The sequence below is a fragment of the Diabrotica virgifera genome, chromosome 10 (genome assembly GCF_917563875.1).
Source record: "Diabrotica virgifera virgifera chromosome 10, PGI_DIABVI_V3a".
Classification (NCBI taxonomy): domain Eukaryota; kingdom Metazoa; phylum Arthropoda; class Insecta; order Coleoptera; family Chrysomelidae; genus Diabrotica; species Diabrotica virgifera.
Window position 1 is genome coordinate 67,246,712 of NC_065452.1, and position 21,239 is coordinate 67,267,950.

At 33.5% G+C, this 21,239-nt stretch overlaps 2 protein-coding genes across 3 annotated transcripts in view; one reads left to right on the top strand and one right to left on the bottom strand.

Moving 5' to 3' along the window:
- LOC114340580 (la-related protein 1B) overlaps nucleotides 1–21,239 on the bottom strand; it is a 241,811-nt gene that overhangs the window by 190,549 nt on the left and 30,023 nt on the right. The window lies entirely within an intron of this gene.
- LOC126893285 (uncharacterized) lies at nucleotides 2,848–4,811 on the top strand. The gene is made up of 2 exons (XM_050663306.1): nucleotides 2,848–3,050; nucleotides 4,054–4,811. The coding sequence occupies exons 1-2, from the start codon at nucleotides 2,931–2,933 to the stop codon at nucleotides 4,759–4,761; spliced, it is 828 nt and encodes a 275-aa protein (XP_050519263.1). The 5' UTR covers nucleotides 2,848–2,930; the 3' UTR covers nucleotides 4,762–4,811.

Below are 21,239 nucleotides of genomic sequence, written 5' to 3' on the forward strand. Positions count from 1 at the left end.
AAAACATACAAAAACAAGTATTCGCATTATACGTTTTTCAACCATTTATGCTACACTTAAGACCTTCATATTTCACCCTGAAAAACTATATGATACAGTAAAACAATACTGTATATTTCATTAAGATCGGTTCAATAGATTTTGCAATCCAGCTTTCGTAAAAAAAATCATTTTTTCAAAATGTTACAGGACTAAAAATAAAACAGATAGCAAGTTGAAAATTTTTTTGCATATAGAAGTGTACTGTACCTTTCACTTGCAATTTTGCAAAATTAAAATCGATTAACACCACGGCGTAAGGATTTTTTTTAAATAAACATTAATTATTGGCGCTACGCGCAGGACAGCGGAGAGTTTGTTTTGATTGGGCATTCCAATGACCTTTGATAATGATTGATACATTTTAATTTGTATTACATTTCGATATAAATGAATAAATTGTTTATTGCAAAATAAAAACACATTCTCTATCCTTTGAAATAACACTTTTATTAGCAAAAACTTTCTTTGTTAATATATTTTAACTTAAATAATAAAAGTTTATTATTTTTAAACATATGCAATTGTTTGATTTTTGTGGAATTAAAATATTAAAATACAACAAAATATAGAGTAAGAAAATAATATTAGATACAGATTGGAAGAAATTTTGGTGGAAATCAACTTGTGTGAATCGAACACCGCTGTCCTGCGCGTAGCACCAAAAATTATTGTTTATTTCAAAAATTTTCCGACGCCGTCGTAATTAATCGATTTTAATTTTGAAAATTTCAAATGAAAGGTACTGTACACTTCTATAAGCAAAAAAAAATTTAACTTGTTATCTGCTTTATTTTCAGTCCTGTAACATTTTGAAAAAATGAATTTTTTTTGCTAAAGCTGGATTGCAAAATTTATTTTGCAAAATCTATTAAACCGATCTTAATAAAATTTACAGTATTGTTTTACTGTATCATAAGTTTTTCTGGGTGAAATATGAAGGTCCTAAGTGTAGCATAAATGGTTGAAAAACGTAAAATGCGAATACTTGTTTTTGTATGCTTTTTTTCGCAATTATTGCTATTTTGCAACTAGGGTGACTATTTTTTAAATTTGTAACAAATTCTATATTGTAGGAAATTTAATTACGCAACTTTTATGTCAGTACAACTTTTCTCGAAAATGAATACTTTTAAAGTTATAATCAAAAAACGAAGAAAAAAATCGAATTTTTCCTTCAATTTTTGACATTTTGATTATTTAAACAATGTTCCGGACCTTTTTCAGAGGGAGGATAACTCAAATATTATTATTTGATTTAATTTCAAGCAATTTCTGCAAAAAAATTTGAGTCACCTCTCAACGTCCATCTCAAAACAGATGCGCCCTGGACTAATATATAAATAATAAACAAATACTCATTATAATTGCAAAAACATGAAATACATGAAGTAGATCTAAATTACGTACAATTATAAACAGTATTGTTTATTTCTTGGTAAAAAACTCAATCAATCAAGTCAATGTGAAAAAATGTTTGTTTTGTCTGATGAAAATCGGTCCGGTATAGCCGGACTTCCGGGTTATCGGAGGCCGACTTATCGGGATTCCACGGTACCTTACTTTTAGTGTTGCCCAAAATCGGTCTTGGTCTTGTTCTTGCGTTTTTGCAAGACCAAGAAGGCCTAATTTTAGCAAGACCAAGACTTACCATGCAAGAAAATCATTTGTTTTGTCAGTTAAACAAAATTTGCTGAATGGGCTAATATTTAAAAGTATTATAACGAGACAAGGCTACCGTGTAAACCAAATACCGAAATATTTAATAAACGATATACACTTCTCCAAGAAATTAAGGCAGCACCTTTAAAACGGGTCATTTTTGATGTCTTGAATTTCCTAAACCTGTTGTCTGATTTAAGTGATTTTTTAAATTTGTTATAGCCTAATTCGTTATAAATATCACTGTAATAATATTGTTGCCAGACAGGTAAATTGTCATTGTATACCAGGTGTACCACTCAAACTGTGTTTTTTTCTTAAATTTTGCATCACCCCGTGGAATATTCTAGCGTTTATAAAATACTGAAATTATAACCCAACTACAGCCTCATATTTGCTTAACATTCTACTTTTTTATTCATTCGCTTATGGTGGATAATAAAAAAGTTAGGTATGTACTTTTTTAACTAGCCATGTTTTTCATCAATACAAGGTGTTTTTAATAAGTATGGCAAACTTTAAGGGGTAATTCTGCACGAAAAAGTGATTTTTGACATGCAATTAAGAATTTAATATTCACCATTGGCGCTCATACGGGTAACATGACCCGTTTGTTTAGAATTGACCCTTAAAGTTTGCCATACCTATTTAAAAACACCCTGTATTGATGAAAAACATGGCTAGTTGTTAAAATATCTAAAGACGCGTCCACACTGGAGCAACATTTTCCAACATAATACAACAAAAACTTGTTAAAACATAAAATGTTTATATTTGTTGGAATATGTTGTGTTGCGTTGCATAAAGTTGGTGTTGCGATTCAACACAAGTTGTAGTATGTTGTATAAATCCGTTTCTAGCGGTAAAGATCAAAGGATAATATGAAACAAAGTGAAACATTTGTCAACATTGCTTCGATGTGGACGGATTGTTGCGAGTTGAGACCTGTTGCAAATTGAGTGACTAGACAGTAGACAGACCGCCGCGTCTATATTTAGTGATGGCGTTTAAGTGGACTTCGGAGAATTGTTTGAATTTAATTGACAATTATAGACAACATCCATGTATTTGGAATCCTAAAAATGTTAAATATAAATGCAGAGAATCAAAAAATGATGCATGGAATGCAGTTTGTTTAGCTGTAGGGTGCTTATCTCAGGAAGAGGCAAAAAGAAAAATCCGTAATTTGGTGGCTCAGTTTTATAGAGAGAAAAAAAAAATATCGCAGCATGAAAAAATCTGGAGCAGGCGCTCAGTTTCATTCCAAGTGGTTTGCCTACGATGCATTAGTATTTCTTCGAGACAAAAACAAAGTCCGCCCATGCAAGGAAAGTGAAGCTGAGAACGTGGTAAGTAAACACACAATGTTTTTAGATATTAACTTTTCTGTTATTAATTATTCAAACAAATAAATAGGCAATTTCAATTTATACATGAATTATAATTCAATAATTATTCTGCCACGGCACCATCCCCAAAGGTGTAACGAAAAAATCTGCAAACTCTTGCCTAATATCTTTTGCTTCAGTTGATGCATTTCGTGCAACTTTCTTGTATGAAGTAAATGTATTACTCTGAGTTTCTCTTCTCCACGATCCTTCTAAAACACGTCCTGTATCTTTATCTTCACCGTCATATGTACCTGGGGGATTGTAGGAATTTTTAGATCTTGAACTATTCCTTAAAAAATTATGCAAGTAAATGCAAGCCATAACAACAACTTCTGCAGTTTCTGGTTCTAAAAGTAAGGGTTTTCTAAATATTCTAAAAATCGAAGATAACATTCCAAAAACATTTTCTGATATTCTTCTCGCTCTACTGAGACGGTAATTAAATATCCTTTTGGGAGACCCTTTGTCCTGCGCCCCAGGGTAGGGTTTCAGTAAATTTGGTGATAATGGGAAGGCATCATCCCCTAAAAATACGTGAGGGACTAATTTCTCACGTCCTGGTAAAGAGCTATATTCTGGAAGGTTGAGTTTGCAGCGAGTTAATAGTTTTTTGAATAATGTATTTTCGAAAACTCCTCCATCAGATATTCTCCCTTGGGAGCCTACATGAAAATACAAAAATCGGTAATTAGCATCCATTACGCCGAACAGAACAATGCTAAAAAACGTTTTGTAATTGAAGAAATCACTTCCACTGTTTTTTGGTGCTTGTATTGCAATGTGCTTGCCATCCATGACGCCTACACATTTTGGAAAATTCCAAAGAACACTAAAACCATTAGTAATTGTTTCCCATTCTTGAGCAGTTTTAGGCATCTGAAATACAAAGATATCATTACTTATGCTAAAAATGTAGATCACTGTAGTGTTTACATTTTATACAATGTATTTTTCTTTTCAGGATGACCTTAATGACTCTTCCTCCGAAACGGATTTAGATGATTCACAAGTAACAGATTGTGATGAAGGTGGAAATGAGACCCAAGAATTTCAAGATGCAGAAAATGGCAACGAAGGCATGAAAGACTTGTATGACGATGGTTCTCAAAACCCATCAACATCTAACGCTGCTTGTGAGAAGCCTTCGGCATCTAACAAATCCTCTCAAGAGCCTCGTAAAAAAACCGTGGAAAATCCGAACAGCACAAATCTTGATGAATTTAAACACCCTAATAAAACTAGACGTGTCACACAAACATTTACAAGAAAAATCGATGATAACGCTCGAAAAGAAGAGGCATATAAAATAATTCAAGACATACAAAATAAACGACAGCGAGACAAATTCGATGTATTTGGAGAACATATGGCGTGTAAAATTAGGGATTTGAATACCACCTGCGCACAAAATATTGTAGAACATCTTATAGGTAATATTTTGTTCGATGCAAGTATGGGTAAATATGATTATGGAATGCCACAATCAACTAACACATATGAGCCAATTTTATCAATGCAACCTTCCACGAGACCACAATCACATTCATCGTATTGCAGCACACCAGCTATATCACCAGCGGAGACATACATACAAAACTCTTCAGACTCCTCTACTGCTTTTGGTTCCTCAAACATTCTCGCAGAGGCATTTCAATTAAGTAACATGTAAAACTTCTAAAGTTATCAATAAAAAAGTACAATAAAGTTTACTTACCTTAACTTGGTCTTTAATTGCATTTACTAGCGCAGCACATACTTCTGGTACTATCTTTGAGATAGCTTGTTTCGAAATCTTAAATAAATACATCAAGCTGCTCTAGGAATCTCCAGTTGCCAGAAAGCGCAATGTTACAGCTAATCGTTCTTGTGGAGGTATAGCCTTTCTACAGTTAGTATCTGCTTTTCTTATCACTGGTGCAATTTTTTGCAGCAAAAATTCCATATCTGAACTACTCATGCGCAAAAAATTTTTGAAGCACCCATCGGTTCGAAGTTCTAATAAAACGTCATCTTTCTTTAAATCCGATAATATTTCCTTTCCACCATATTTTTCCCTTTTCTTCAAACTTGGACGGACCCAACATTTACGCTTCCGTTTTCGTGAATCACCACACAAAATTAGAAAGCACGCGGTAGCAGTTAATAAGTCTTCCTCCATCATGTCACAAAACTACAGCAGTATGGACAGAATGTTGTACTCAACTGAATTTGTGATTCAACAAGTTCAAACATTCATTAACATTGTTGCACTAGTGAGGACAGTTTGTTTTATGTCAAAAGTTTAATAAATTAAACATTTAGCAACTTGTTGCAACATAAAATTGCTACAAGTTGCCAAATGTTGCTCCAGTGTGGACGCGCCTTAACATTTTTGTTATCCAACATAAGCGAATGAATCAGAAAACATAATGTTTCAAAAATGTTAGAATATTCCACAGGATGATGCCAACTTTGAGAAAACAACACCGGTATCCGGTATATAATAACAATTTACCTGTCTAGCAACAATACTATTGCAGCGATATTGTTAAAGAATAAGGCTATATCATATTAAAATAATCACTTAAATCGGACAACAGGTTTAGGTATTTGGTATTCACATTATTGGATAGTAACGAGTAGTTAATTTTCCACGAACGTTTAATGTAATATGACATAATTGATAAAATACAACGTATCACGGTCGACAACGCAACTGCAAATACCAATTGTACCTATATATGTATGAACTGGGCAAACAGCTGCCACACTTCGATTCAGACAATCAACATTTCCGGTGCTGTGCTCACATTTTGAACCATGGTGTACAAGATTTATTAAGTGAGATACTGAAGAGTAAGTTTCACTCTTCTTGTGAAGCAGCTGACGTGCCATCAAATCTGAATCATCATAGGCATTAACATATTGTGCACATCCGTCACCCCGTTGAATGCTATTCAAATCACAGATAGTGAATGCCAAATACTCGAAAAAATACCTATATACACTAAGTATTTCCACAATTTTCACTGTATTCCTTCACTCAACCGTTCTCTCCACCAACAGTGAATGACTTCTCCTATTTTCTCGGTACCGTTTCCTTTCTTTTTCTTCTCGGTCGTTATCATTATATCCAGATTCATTCTTTGGAACTCCGCTATTACCTCTCTATCCTTTTACCTTCCATGTGCCGAGTGCGAGTTTTCTCTGGCATTTTTTCCTTGTTGTTAATTGGTTGAGTTTTGAAGCTGGGCTTCTATCACATAAAGCAAAACTGCCCCCCCCCCGTATCCGATGGGGCTCCCTCCTTCAGAGGTGTGGATTACCACCCGGGGATTAATCTTTGTTTTTTTCATTTTGCCCCTTGTTTTTTCAGCCCTTAAGGTTTTTATGTGTGCCCGGTTGCTAACGCCTGACGCCACAACCCCCTTTTGAAGGACCTAATATTCAGCCGCCCACTCTGGGTCAGACGCCGTTCGTAGCCGTCCACTCTGGATCCGCCGCTACGTTTTGGTCCGTTCCGAGTATTTCATTTCCTCGGTACCACTCATATCTGGGAGGCATTGCCCTATCCACCACCTGGTATGCGCCTGGTAGGGGACTAGCAACCCCACAAAAAATACCTAAGTTCCTAATAAACTTTAGTTAGAACATAGGCACGGATCGCTTAGATCGTGGGTTCAAACCTCACCCGGTGTCAGTTGTTAAGATATTTATTAATTTGGTTGGTCTTTACTATGGCTATGATTTTCAAGCTTAAAATGTACCTACTCTGTTACGTTGTTCTAAGATATGCAATAGGCTAATGAGCAACTGCGAGACTTGCAAGACTCTTGCTGCAAGATCAAGACCAAGACCGGGAGCGCAATACCAAGACCAAGACCAGGTGTACTGGCGCAAGACCAAGACCAAGACTGTCTCAAGTCTCGTCTTGGTCTTGCATTTGGGCAACACTACTTACTTTACCGCTACTCTCAAACCGGTTACAAATTAATGGTGCCTTAATAAGTTTGTTATAGTGGTACTTGTGATTGGAAATATATTGTTTATGTATTGACCGTAAAAATGGCGAGACGTGATTTAGATATAAATCAAGATATATTTAATTTCCATGCTTCTTTTACTGCTGAAAAGCCAATGGAGGCCCTTTGCATCCAGTTCAATCTGTACATAAACATGTGTGTGATGCATTGTGTATTAGTAAGACAAAACTCCAGTCAGTTTTGAAAAACAGAAAAAGTGTAAATATTGAAGTAGAGGTCGCACAATATAAACAGATACTACTCCCTAATAACTAATATTAAAGACCTAATACTAAAGATTTTCTGAGGGTTGTAAGTTTGAAATTCGAGACATTATATAAAATGTGTGAAACGAAAGAATACATTTCTATAGAGAAAGACAATAGAAAAGCCTTGTGTGAAAGAGATTTAGAAAAAAGTTTTAAGAAACTATTAGTTTTACTATTAGTAGTAAAAATAATTTACTACTAATAATTTTCAAAAATCCACAAGGAAAAAGTTTTCCTGTCTTTTAATATTGTAATCCTGTATAACAATTTTAAAAAAGATCACGCTTCTTTGTTTATAAGACGAAACGGAGATTTTTGCTGATGGTGGAATAAGCCGGAATTGGCAGGACGAGTCTATAACGTCTATAAAACACACCGATACTAAGGGACAAGGGAAAAGGATATATTGCATGCGGGTGGAAGCATGCTTTTATTGATTGAGCGGATATTGTGTTTTGGCCAACATCATAATCGGCTAATTAATTATTACGATAACATGAATACGGAGATGTTTGTGAAATGGTTGAAAGAAAAACTGCTTCGAAGTTTACATGAACCATCTGTTACAGTTTTGGATAATGCCCTATACCATTCGGGAATTTTAAAAAAGCAAACAACAAATTCCTGGATAGTACATAAAATAAAACAATGGTTAAAGAATAAAAATATTTCATTCCCTCGGGATTCTTTCAAAAGGAATGAAAAACCAAAAATATTATTTATAGTAGACCAGATTATATGTACATAGTTTTGGACATGATGTATTAAGAATTCCACCTTACCATTGTGAGCTCAAGCCCATTGAACATATTTGGAGAATATGCAAAACTTATTAGGATAACTATGTTGGACGTAACAGTTAAAGTGACGCAGCAGTTTAGGAAACATGGCAAGAAGCATTGAATAACTGTTACTCCTGCAATTTGAGAAGTATGCGGAAATGTGAAAAGTTAACAGAAGAATGTTGGATGCGGGAAAATCGCATCGAAGAGGAATAAAGATACCAAAGACAGTGATTGTGTGTATGGATCTAATTCTTGATTACACTGTAATATAATATCTATTCGTTGTATTAATTAAATTTTTTAGTGATTATTATTTTATCTGTACCACTATTATTTAGAAACAATATAATTTGTAATTTTCTTTTATTTTGCACTAATAATTGCATATTTCTCTACATTAATGTAAACTACATTATCAGTTAAAATCTTATTTTTGCTTGTCTTCGACAATGCTTCAAATGTTGGGAGAATTTGCCATTAACTTTCTCAACACAGTGGACCGCTAAAGTCAAAGCTTTCATCCCTAATAATCGCAAATTCGTGAAATATACTGTATTCAGATTTCGATTATATATTAAATAAAATCACCAAAAGAAAATATTTATACAGGGTGTTTCATTGGGAAACGGAAATACTTGAATGGTGAATAGAAGTCACCGAGGCGGTTCTAGATATCTACGTTTTTGCCCTACCGACTTTTATAACCGAGTTACAGGGTATTTTATCGATTTTGCACATGTTTTTCCTAAGCCATAACTTTAGAACCACCCTGTATATTTTTTTGATATTTGGTACACATATGTCTCATTCAAAACTCAAACCACCAACATGTTAACCGCAAGAAAAATCCATGTCCGGATTAACAAAAAATTTTATGACTTTATTTTGAAATTATATTAATTTTTTAAGAACTCTGACATTAAAAAGCCGGTATTATTAACTTTTAATTATAAATTATTCAAGTTAATGAATAAATACTCATTTTAAACATAATTCATACTTATTTACCACATTGGAACGGCCCAATTACTAATTACAAGAAAAATCCAGGTCCGATTTAACAAAAAAATATAAAGTAATTGTGACCTTGAAACAACACCCTGTATATTGAAATTTTGAAAATTTGTATGCGTATTTTAAAAGAGCATAAAAAACAGTTAAAAGGTGCACGTCAAAATTTTGCGCAGATAATTTAATTACAGCAATTTTGAAATTATATTGATTAATTCTGTCAAGGTGGCAAGAAGCTGCCAGAAAAATTAAGAACAATCCCAATGTAATTAGAAAATCGATTCGAAATCTGTTAAAACGAGCAAGGAAATGTATCGAACAAAATGGCGGACATTTTGAGGAACTGTTATAGTTCAAATATTTTTAATTTATGTTACCCAAGTTGTTGACTTGTTTAAACGATTTTTTGATTAGATATAGCTGTTTTTTTTATTCTTTACCCAAACATTAAAATATCCCAATTCTCGCAATTCTAATTTTTCAGGATGTGCATACAGCTACAAATCCAGAGAATCCATGAAGCCAGCGAAGTAAATAAGTATTAAGTATTTTTAAAATAAGCATTGATTCATTAAAATTAAATTATTAAAAGTTAATAATACCAGGATTTTAATCTCAGAGTTCTTTAAAATGTCAATATACTTTCAAAATTGATGTAATTAAATCATCTGCGCAAAAATTTGAAATTCACCTTTAAACGCAGTTTTTTATGCTCTTTTAAAATACGCAAACAGATTTTCAAAATTTCAATATACAGGGTGTTGGTTCAAGGTCATAATTACTTTACCTATATTTTTTTGTTAATCCGGTCCTGAATTTTTCTTGTCATTAGTAATTGGGTCGTTCCAATGTGGTAAATAAGTATTGATTATTTTTAAAATGAGTATTTTTATGCATTACCTTTAATAATTTATAATTCAAAGTTATTAATACCTGCTTTTTAATGTCAGAGTTCTTAAGAAATTCAATATCATTTCAAAATTCAAAAAATTGTCTGGCCGAAAAATTGAAGCGAACCAGTAAACTTAGTTTTTGTGCTCTTTTCAAATATGTAAACAGATTTACAAAATTTCAATATACAGGGTTGTTTTAAGGTCACAATTACTTTATAATTTTTTGTTAATGCGGACCTGGATTTTTCTAGTAATTAGTACGTCGATCGTTTGGGGTTTGAATGAGACATATGTGTACCAAATATCAAAAAAATATACAGGGTGATTCTAAAGTTATGGCTTAGAAAAGAAATGAGCAAAACCCACAAAACACCCTGTAACTCAGTTATAAAAGTCGGTAGGGCAAAAAATATAGTATATCTAGACCGCTTCGGGGACCTCTATTCACCATTCAAGTATTTCCGTTTCCCAATGAAACACCCTGTATAATAAACACTGTTTACTTTTATGTCTAGTGACGTCTAGAGCGTCAGAAAAGGTATATAAAAACGGATAATAAACAAAGAAAGTTGACAGTTTATAGAACAGTAGTTGTATTTGAAGTTTATAGTCGTCATTGTGTTAAAGTTGTAAAAGTTATAAAGTATTAATCAGATCACACGGATAATGTAACCAATCACCTATCTAAAAGAATTATAGACCAGAGCATCCCACTCCCTGTAAATATTCTCTTTATTCTGTCACTGAATAAAAAGAAAATATTTGACTGTTTGGTATCTTTCTTGTCGGATAGTAAAATACTATTGTATGTAATTAGTTATAGGTATTTGTAAAGTATGTTTAAAAAAAATTTAAAAAAAGAAGAAAAAAAATGAAACAAAAAAATGATTAAATTAAAAAAATCTACTATCTAAAATAATCTAGTAACTTAAAAAAAGTACAAAAAATATAAAAAATAGTTTAAAGAAAAAAAATCACGAAGAGGATTTAAACCTCCGGGGGTTGAACCGGGTTAACATCTTATCATAGTGACAAAAAAAAACAAAACAAAAACAAAGCAAAAAAACAAAACAAAAAAATACAAAAAATAATGCATTTATTTTAAATATTAACATTAATAATTTTATTTGTAAAATGTATACACTATGTATTCTTGATAAACATTAAAAGTATAATATATTTTTAATATTTATTAACATAGTACAGTAGAACCCCGCAAATCCGAACTAATTGGGGGGACAGCCTGTTCGGATCCCGAAAAGTTCGGATTATCCGAAAGTTAGCCTTAACTAGTATTTCAAAGCTTTCATTGTGATTTTGAGTAGCAAAACGTTCTCGCAAGAGTGTGGACAATATTTTTGGACTCAAGTTGACTACGAGGGAACCAAAGTAAGTTTGTGTTTAACCTTTATAAACACTTTATAAACCTATATATTAAAGTATAATATTTATTTTTAAGAAATTTTAAATGTCAAAGTCCTAGTAATCCTGCATTGTCCAATTTTCTGGCTTTACTCTGTATAATAAACATGTTTTTAAGTTTTTGTCTTGAATTTTTAAATTTTTTTCACTTTCCGTTGGTTCGGATTTGCCGAAAGTTCGGATTCGCGGGGTTCGGATTTACGGGGTTCTACTGTATGTACATTAGCTGTAATGAGTAGGTAAAATAAGAAGTAAAAAATTGTAATATTATTATAATAACCATGTTTCACTAATTGGCAATATCTTTAATACAGTTTAAAGATAGTAGTCTTTTAAGTTTATTTCATGTCTTTACGTTTTTACATAGTGTGTTAAATTGTTTAAATTTGTTATTACCTGTTTGTATATCTGTTCATTATAATTTATAATATTTATCTTTTAAATTTTGTCAAAATTTTATAATGCAGGTACGTACTCTTTTGACTTGTCAAAAACAAAAGAAATTTTGTATATTTGATGAAATAAATTCTATTCTATTCTATTCTACATTTACTTTTGATTGAGACTGGCTGAATGACTATAGTCCAAGAAAAAAAAATGTATTAAAGTATCACGTTAAATTCACAGACACACGTTAACAACTCGCATACTGATCGTATCTCCATGCCATCGACCCGCCACTGATAATAAAGGCGATTTGTTATTGCAGTATGGGTTGGTTACTAGCGTATTACCGTTTTGTAAAAAACTTTTCTGTGACCATGACATTTTTGTCCCGTCCAATTATAAAAAAACTTATTTCAATATATTATGCCTAATAAATTTACACTTCATTATCCATCTTTCTGTAAAAATGATATTCAACATTTCAAAACCCAATAAAAATGTTCTAACTTAAAACGAAATCGGCCTATAATACGACATTTAAAATATTTTGAGAATCATTATTTTCTATTTTAGTGCAACCAGGGGCGTAGAGAAAACATTTACCGATATGCAAAATTTTAATGTATCGAATTTATTAAGTAGAAAAAATTGTGAACTCCGCAAATTGTCTCGATAATACACTAAAAACTCAAACAACATAAAATTATGTAAGTATTCAAGTATCAATGACCTTTTAACTTGAAGGGCGAACAATAGTCATTATAGCAATTTATGCAAGCAATTTATAAAAAGTTTGAAATAGCTTTGAGAGACATTTTGGATCAATTTCCTAGCAGATGTGAAATTATTCTAGCCGACGACTTGAAACAGTCGGGTAGGCCAAGCAAAAGATAGTGAGGTGAGTCACCGTCACCGTCACCGAGAACCCACAAGAAGCAATAATAACTCACATGCAATATTGAGAGATATATACGACCAATATAATTAGAAACCTTCACTGGAATCAGACTGCAAACCTCAAGAGTTGAAGGTGACCACACCGAATATGTGAAAATCATGCGTGGAGTGAGGCAAGGCTGTATTTTGTCCCCTCTAATTTTCAATCTCTACTCTGAAAGAATATTTATCGAAGCTTTGCAAGAAACTGAAAAAGGTATTCTACTAAACGGGTACCAGCTAAATAGCATCAGGTTTGCACATGACACCATAGTATTTGCGGACAACCTAGTAGATCTACAAGTCCTTATGAACAAAATCACGAATTACAGTCAACAATATGGACTCAATATAAACGTAAAGAAGGAAAAGCTAATGATCATTAGCAAGAAAAAGATAACAGAAGGTCAACTCTACATCAACCAAACTCCTGTAGAAAGAGTGACATACTACAACTACAGCATCATAATAAATCAAGAATGGACCAACAACCAAAAGATAAGAGCGCGCATCGGAAAAGCTAGATCCACCTTCAACCGTATGGGGGCCTTTTTCAAGAGCTACAACCTCTCTCTTGGCATAAAAGCAAGAATGCTGCGATTCTACGTCTTCTCTGTCCTCTTTTATGGTGTTGAATCGTGGACCTTGAACGAAGATAAGTGCAGAAAATTAGAAGCATTTGAGATTCAGTTATATCGAAGAATTCTTAAAATCCCGCGAACTGACTGGGTCACAAAAATGAGGAGGTCCTCAGAAGAATGAAGAAGAACCGAGAGGTACTGACTACCATCAAATCTCGAAAGTTAGCATACGTTGGACACATTATGCGAAATGAATCCAGATATGCCCTCCTATAAGCCATACTTCAAGGAAAAATATTTGGAAAGCGAGTTCAAGAAAGAAGAACATCCTGGTTAAAGAACCTGATTCAACACAACATCTGTGCAGCTTTTCCTCGTTGCTGCTGATAAAATAAAGATTGCCATGATGCGCCAACGGATAGGCACATCAAGAAGAAGAAGAATATAATCTAAGAATAACGAACACGTTTTATCTAAGAATAACGAGCACAAAGCTATACAACAATGACATTCTTCGTCGTTATGGCAAAGAGAGGAGCTAACTGTGACCATTACCTGTTAATTGGAACTATAAACCTACCAGCAAGACTAAATTACCAAACCGCAAATAAAACAACACAGAACAATGAATAATGGACATTATAACCTATAAAGCCTAGAAAATGACGGCGTACAGTGCTTCTACCAAAGATTAGATAGAAGGCAAGAGTTCAATCCCCGACACTGACATCTCAAATTTTTCAATTTCTAATTTAACTGAGCGCCACCATGCTTTGGAAGGCACGTTACGCCGTCGGTCGCGGCTAGGTATTTACGTGGTCTTAGTAAGTTAGGGGCCCTTGTGAGACGTGAAAATCCGAACACTAGACCTGAGCCTGAGCCAGAAGGTTGGTGAAAGACGTACAATAACTCAATTGGATGCAGTACTATCGTTGTAGAATAGACGGCTTCCAGAGAAAAAAGCAATATAACAACAAGAATTGGTACACTAATTTACACAACTACTACAAGAAAGGCAATCAGATTTTCAACACGAAAATACAGATAGATACATAAAATTGAGATGCGTGATTCGCAATAACTATTTAAGCCCAATATACTAAAAAGGAACGAAAATTAACGTTAGAAAATATAGAGGAAACGCCGTCATTCCTACTATAGGATGACTGCACTCTTGAATATTGAGAATAATTAATTATTAATGAAGATTATATCGGCACAAAACAATCGGACGAACAATACGGTTTCAGTGACGGCAATGATCAAGACAACCTATTTACAATGAAAATACTAAACGAAAAGCAATATCACAGAAACAGAGAAACATAATATAGCCCTGAAAAAGTATATACTGTATGTATTTATAAAGGAGCTATGGAGTAAAATGCAGAACATCGAAATAAAACCTTCGTTAATAAGAGCAACCCAGAAGTAGTATTCAAACAATACAGCATCGGATAAAATAGGAAACAAATTAAGTGAGAAATTCAATACTACGAAAGGGCTACGATAAGGACCCTTTCCATACTCGCCAGCTCTATTTAAAATGTATTTAGGCGCCGCACAGTGGTTCCAAATGCTGAAAACGTGGTCATGAGGCGAAGAAAAATGTCCATATCTAGGGATTTTCATGTTTAAATTTGTTTTCTCATACTATCGTAGAGTCGTAATACGCAGGTATAAGGATCAGACTGGATATATTGTGGCTCATAGCTCAGGAACAAGTGAGCCATGTACGAGGGTATTTTGGCCGGCAGAGAAAGTGAAAAAGAACGTGTATGTTGAAAACGCTGTAAAACGTTTTATAGTTTATCAATTGTATCGCCGTAAAGCAGATTCTTCTTTTTCAAGTATGTAGTAATGTACGATGTATGTTAACTTAAGATTTAGTAACAATAAATACCTTAAATTTGTTAATACATAAATAGTGAAAATATACTTGAAATAATTAATCTTTAATAAAGATACATTCAAAAAGTACAAAATTCTGCATAATTCTGCGACTAATGTTTATTAATCTTAAAGTATATAGTAAGCACTTTGATTTAGCTGCCTATGCATTGCTGGTAGTTGTTTGAATATAAAAGTGGGAAATGAGGCATATTACATGATTCTAGCGATTGTTGAGTATGTATGGGCGGTTGTACATAAGTAATAGTTTCTGGATACTGTACTTCATAAACAAAATGTATTGGTAATCAGCAATTTTAAAAGACCCTTATATATATAAAATTTTAAATAAATATGCGTTTAAAATAAAATTTTCGAATTTCCTTCGGCCATATTGGATCCACCATTTTGTTTTAAAAAAAAGTAATGTTAGATTTGTAATCAGGGACCTTAAACTACCAAATTTAATAAAAAAAATTGCGTTTTGATTGATATTTTCGATTTCTTTCCGCCATGTTGAATCCGCTATTTTGTTTTTCAGAAAAAATAATGTCAGATTCGTAATCAACGATGCCAAAAACCCTTAAAAACGAAAGTAATTCCGAAGTGCAAGAACAATAAACGCTTTTAAAGGTTCATGACCACGTTTTCGGCATTTGGAACCACTGTGCGCCGACATAATAAATATACACTACTCTTTGCCGATGGTCAGCTTGTGGTATCACAGGGTATTAATGATCAAGTTATATGGTGAGGAAACTACAAAGAATATAATGAAGAATGCGAACTGCAGACTGAAGAAAACAGTCGAAGACTTGATTCTATAGAATACACAGATAAAAGAAATAGAGTTAAAATATCTGGAAGTGTTGGTCACAAAGGACGGGCACAGTTAAAAAAGAAATAAACAGAAGCATAAACAAAAATTGAAACATTACTAGATGTCAAAAACGACAAAAAACAAATATACAAGACTATATAAGAAACAACAACAGCAGAAGAATTATTTCGCGCAGCAGCCGATAGACTTTCCGGAACTTGTAAACCTGATGACGGCCAACGTCTGAATACGAACACGGCACCTAAAGAAGAAGATACAATAAATAGGAAAAAATTGCAGATTATGCGATAGACTTTATGAGAGGTTGTAGATTGACAAGGACGGATAGAATCCGCAATGAACAGAAAAAACGAAACATGGAGCAAAACAAATGCACCTTAGACAAAGTAAAAAAACAATTAAAATGGTTTAGTCACGTAAACAGAATGACAGACGAGGAATGACTACAAAAGGTATTATAGTGGATACAAAAAGAACGAAGGAAAGAGGGGCAAGAAGTGGGTGAAAAAAAGACGAAGGCTATAAAAAAACACAATTAAACACAGTAAACACTCCAGACAAGGAATGTTGGAGACTAGCGGCAGGAAAACAGCGTGTTTACTTTAGTTGACAACATAATATGGGAAACTTTTTTATTATCACTATTATGAAAAAACGTTATTCTTTACTAAAAGTTCAGCATGGTCTAAAGTCTAAGCGAAAGGCCACACGGGCGATAATTTACGGCGCCGTAAGAGCAGTAAACCTGACGAGGCATTGTTGTAGATGAAATAGGAGTTAGTCAACCAATGCCTCGTCAGGTTTACTGCTCTTACGGCGCCGTAAATTATCGCCCGTGTGGCCTTTCGCATAAGCCTTAGGCAGACACGCGATAATTTACGGAGCCGTAAGAGCAGTAAGCGCTGTAAAAAGCATGGCCAGACGGGGATGTAAATTACGGCGCGTGTCGCTAGGTGTAAATACAACGTTTTGGTCGTTGTTATGGCGAGATGAGCTACAAATTTGGACCAGGTCCATTCGTTTTCGACACGACGCCAAAGATGGGCCCGTTCGATGTTGCTGGGCGATATTTTACAGCTCAGTCTGGCCATCCACTACTCTCACCGGGACCCATTTTTGTGCTTAATTTTAGGGCTCTTACGGCGCCGCAAATTATCGCATATCTGGCCTTAGCCTATAACCTAAGATGCATCCATCAGATATTAAAATTTATAAATCCTATACGAGTTAGGTCAAAAAATACGAATAAAGTACTTTTATATTTGAGCCCATCAGAATCAAGACCTGCTAAATTCTAAATTTTTCGTTTTCCCTGTTTTTACAGTTTTAAAGTTTAAGTATCTATTAATCTACAGGCATAAGTAAAAGTACAAATTTTTGAAGATGTAAGGGGCATGCAGAAAAATGACTATACCAAATTAGTCTGCCATTTTATGACATTTATTGATGCCACTTTAATTATAAAATACCGGATACTTTTTGACAAATTTACATTTTTAATGTTTTTTAGTCTCCTGAAAAATTTCAATAAATGGATCTAGCAGGTTTTGATGCTACAGGCCTCATTTAACAATATCGAAAATTATTATTATGAAACGATGTTTGGAATTAAAAACTATGTCTAATAGGTAATTACATCTTTCAAAAAAAAAAAAAAATTGCAAGTTTTGTACAAAATACAATTACAAATACATTAAAAATCTTTTATAGCTATACGGCTATACCGGCTAAACAACACTGTACGTAATCTTTTTTCAGACGGGTTGGCACACAATAATGAAAAACTTTACAAAGTGAATAAAACGCATAAATCAGAAGAATTATTATTTTAATTTTACAAATTAATACTTTGTCATATCAATTTAGTATTTTAGTTGGGAATACGCCACAAAATTACTCACTTTTTATAGCAGAATTATATTTTACTAATTTTATTAAATATATTTTACCGATGCATTTTCATTAGTAATACCACAATAATTAATTTTGTTGTAATCATTTAACGAACATTATTAGCTCCCTCAATTCACTAACCACTCAACATAATCCGCCTTATCTGTCAATACAGGTAATTGTTCTATCACGACATGCGACAGTTTAAAAATACCCTTGGAACCATAGCCGGAGTAATACTAGGAACACATTATTTAATATCTCTTTTCACATGAGCAACATCTGTAAACAGCCTTCGAAGATACATCTTTTCCTGTAAGTAACACCACAAGAAACATTGAGTGGCGTCAAATCTGGAGACCGTGGAGGATAAAAACTTTCAGAAACCCGATGTATAACCCTTCCATTAACACGATTTTTAATTGCCTTACATCTAACCTACTATTACATAGGTACTTAATACAAATGCATCGCAAAATGTTACAAGGCAGACATTAATTAAATGAAAGGTTAATAAACTCTTCAATGTTCACTAGATTTTTAATGAATTTTGTTTTGTGAAAATTTGCTTATCATTTTTTATCGAAATGGAAGAGTTACCATATTATAAATTAATAGTGTTGCCCAAATGCAAGACCAAGACGAGACTTGGACAGTCTTGGTCTTGCGCCAATAAACCTGGTCTTGGTATTGCGCTCCCGGTCTTGGTCTTGCAAGTCTCGCAGTTACTCATTAGTCTATTGCTATTTATTAAACGTTACTTTAGTTAGATCTTAGAACAACGTAACAGAGTACATTTTAAGTTTGAATTAACATAGCCACAGTAAAGATCAACCGAATTAATAAATGTCGAAACAACTAACACCGGGTAAGGTTTGAACCCACGATCTAAGCGATCCGTGCCTATGCTCTAACTAACTGCGCTATATTGTTATATACCATGGTCCACGGGAGTCAGTCTGGTTTTAATAAGCTTACCTGTGCTAAAACTTGGATAAAATACAAAAAACCAAATTAATGACATAAACTTGACTGTATTTCAAAGAACATTATCCGTCTAGAAAGGGATTGATCGGTCCTCACCTTATATGAAACGGAATAAAAGAGTTCTACAATTTGCCATTTATTTAAATAAAAAATAAACTACAATACATATTAAATATTAGAACAGTACGCAATAGCTTTGACATTACTTTATTTTATATTAATTTTTTTAACCAAGAATTAATACAAAGTAATACAATTCTTTATACTCGTTACTATCAATATGATATTGTTATTTTCCCTAGTCCAAACCATAGCCCACCGTTATTTCGTTACTTTAAATATTTCGGTATAAAGTAATTTAAAAAAAGCATGAAAATATACTTTATCTTAAGTTTAAAATGCGAAAGTGTCAACGAAATTTAAACTGACAATTTTGTGTTTGTCGTCTGCTCCGCGGTTAATTAAAGAATTATGAGTTTAAATTTCTTTGTTACATATAGCATACCGAAAAGGTAACACAATCTGTTTCGCGATTAACAACGCGACATGTGTCGGTGTCATAAATGCCGAAAGAATTGCATATCAAAGAAAGAAACTTAGTTCATGTCAAAATATATAATACACTGTTGTTTGATAGTTCATCACCATCATCATCAAAAGCTATTCCATCCATCGTCGGATGTAAGCCTCCCTTAGGTGTGTCCATTCTCTGTTTGCTGTTTTTTGCATCCATTCGTGACCAGCCATTCGCTTGATGTCATCAGTTCATCTTGTTTGAGGTCTGCCTCTACATCTTTTGCTTGCCTTGGTCGCCACTCGAGAATTCGCTTTGTCCAGCGGTTGTTTTCCACTCTTCTTATGTGTCCTGTCCAGTTCCATTTTAACATGGCAACCTTCTGGATCACCAGTTGATAGTTAGTTAGTTGAAAATAGCCGCGTTTTTTCACCAAATTTTGGTTTAACCGATGATCCCATCGCACACGCAGCACAAACGATGTTTAGCCTTAGGCCGATAAGATTTGTGGTATTATATTTTTTATCAGCTAAGCTAAGATGACATATATTTGTAAAATGTTTCGATACGATATTACTGTACGCGTCGCAACGCAAGAAGATCATTTTATGATTAGAAGGCAGCTATTGTGGCAGCTATTTTCAAAATCTGGACAATTAATTTCAGAGCGAAGAAATCGTCTGCTGGGAAAGCATGATCAAAATATTTTATTTTTACATTGTACTTGACGTCGAGTACGCATCAAATGTGTCAAGTGTTCTTTTAATGGATATTTTGATTTGATATGAATGCTTATGGTAATGTTCGTAAAGCGCATAAGTCAAATTTTCCAAATTTGTGTTACATTTTTTTGTGTCTCGTAGAGTCTCTATGCATCTAAGCAAGCATATACCCGAACTACTTTACTCCCTAAAACGACACTCGGTCCTAACTGCAAGACGCAAGAGGCTCGCAAGCTTAGTCTTGTTCTTGCTCGAATCTTGCACGTTCAGTCTTCGTCTTGGTCTTACGAAAATGCAAGAACAAGACCAAGACTGCAAGACCAATACCGAATTTGGGCATCACTAATTATAATACTAAATAAAAATGATGTTCGATACCGGTAATTTGAGAAAAAATTGCAAAACTATTTTTTTAATTAGATGGATGTACTGGATATTAAAACATAGTTTTTAATTCCAAACAACTTTCAATAATAACAATTTTCGATATTGTTAAATATAAAAGTAATTATTCATATTTTTTGATACACTCCGTATAAAATTGATAATATCTGCAGTGATCTCTAATCTAACCTCTCTATTCTTTCTTTTTTCGTGACTGTTCTGCGATCACTATTTCCTTAATTAGTTTTGAGTTAATTTAATCGATCCTTTTTTGTGAGGACATAATCTGTACTGTATGTATACGAAATTGGTATTTGCGCTTACGGTATAATTATTTTAAAACATTAGTTGTTTTCATTTCACGGTTAAAATGTTGCTTTATTTAAAAGAGGGGATTCAGAGCAACAAAAAACATTCCCACAAAAAAAGAATCGGATCCCCAAACCCAAAGCACGTTACTGTGTTCCACAAACAAGCATCTAGTTATACAACTGGCACGACTAGTTTTTAGAAACGAGTATTGATATTTTTCATTTTTATGTATGTATATTACCTTTCTAAGGTAGGCCATGTGGGTATAACTTTTACTATTCAGAATATTAAATAATAATATACCACAATTTATTGTTTA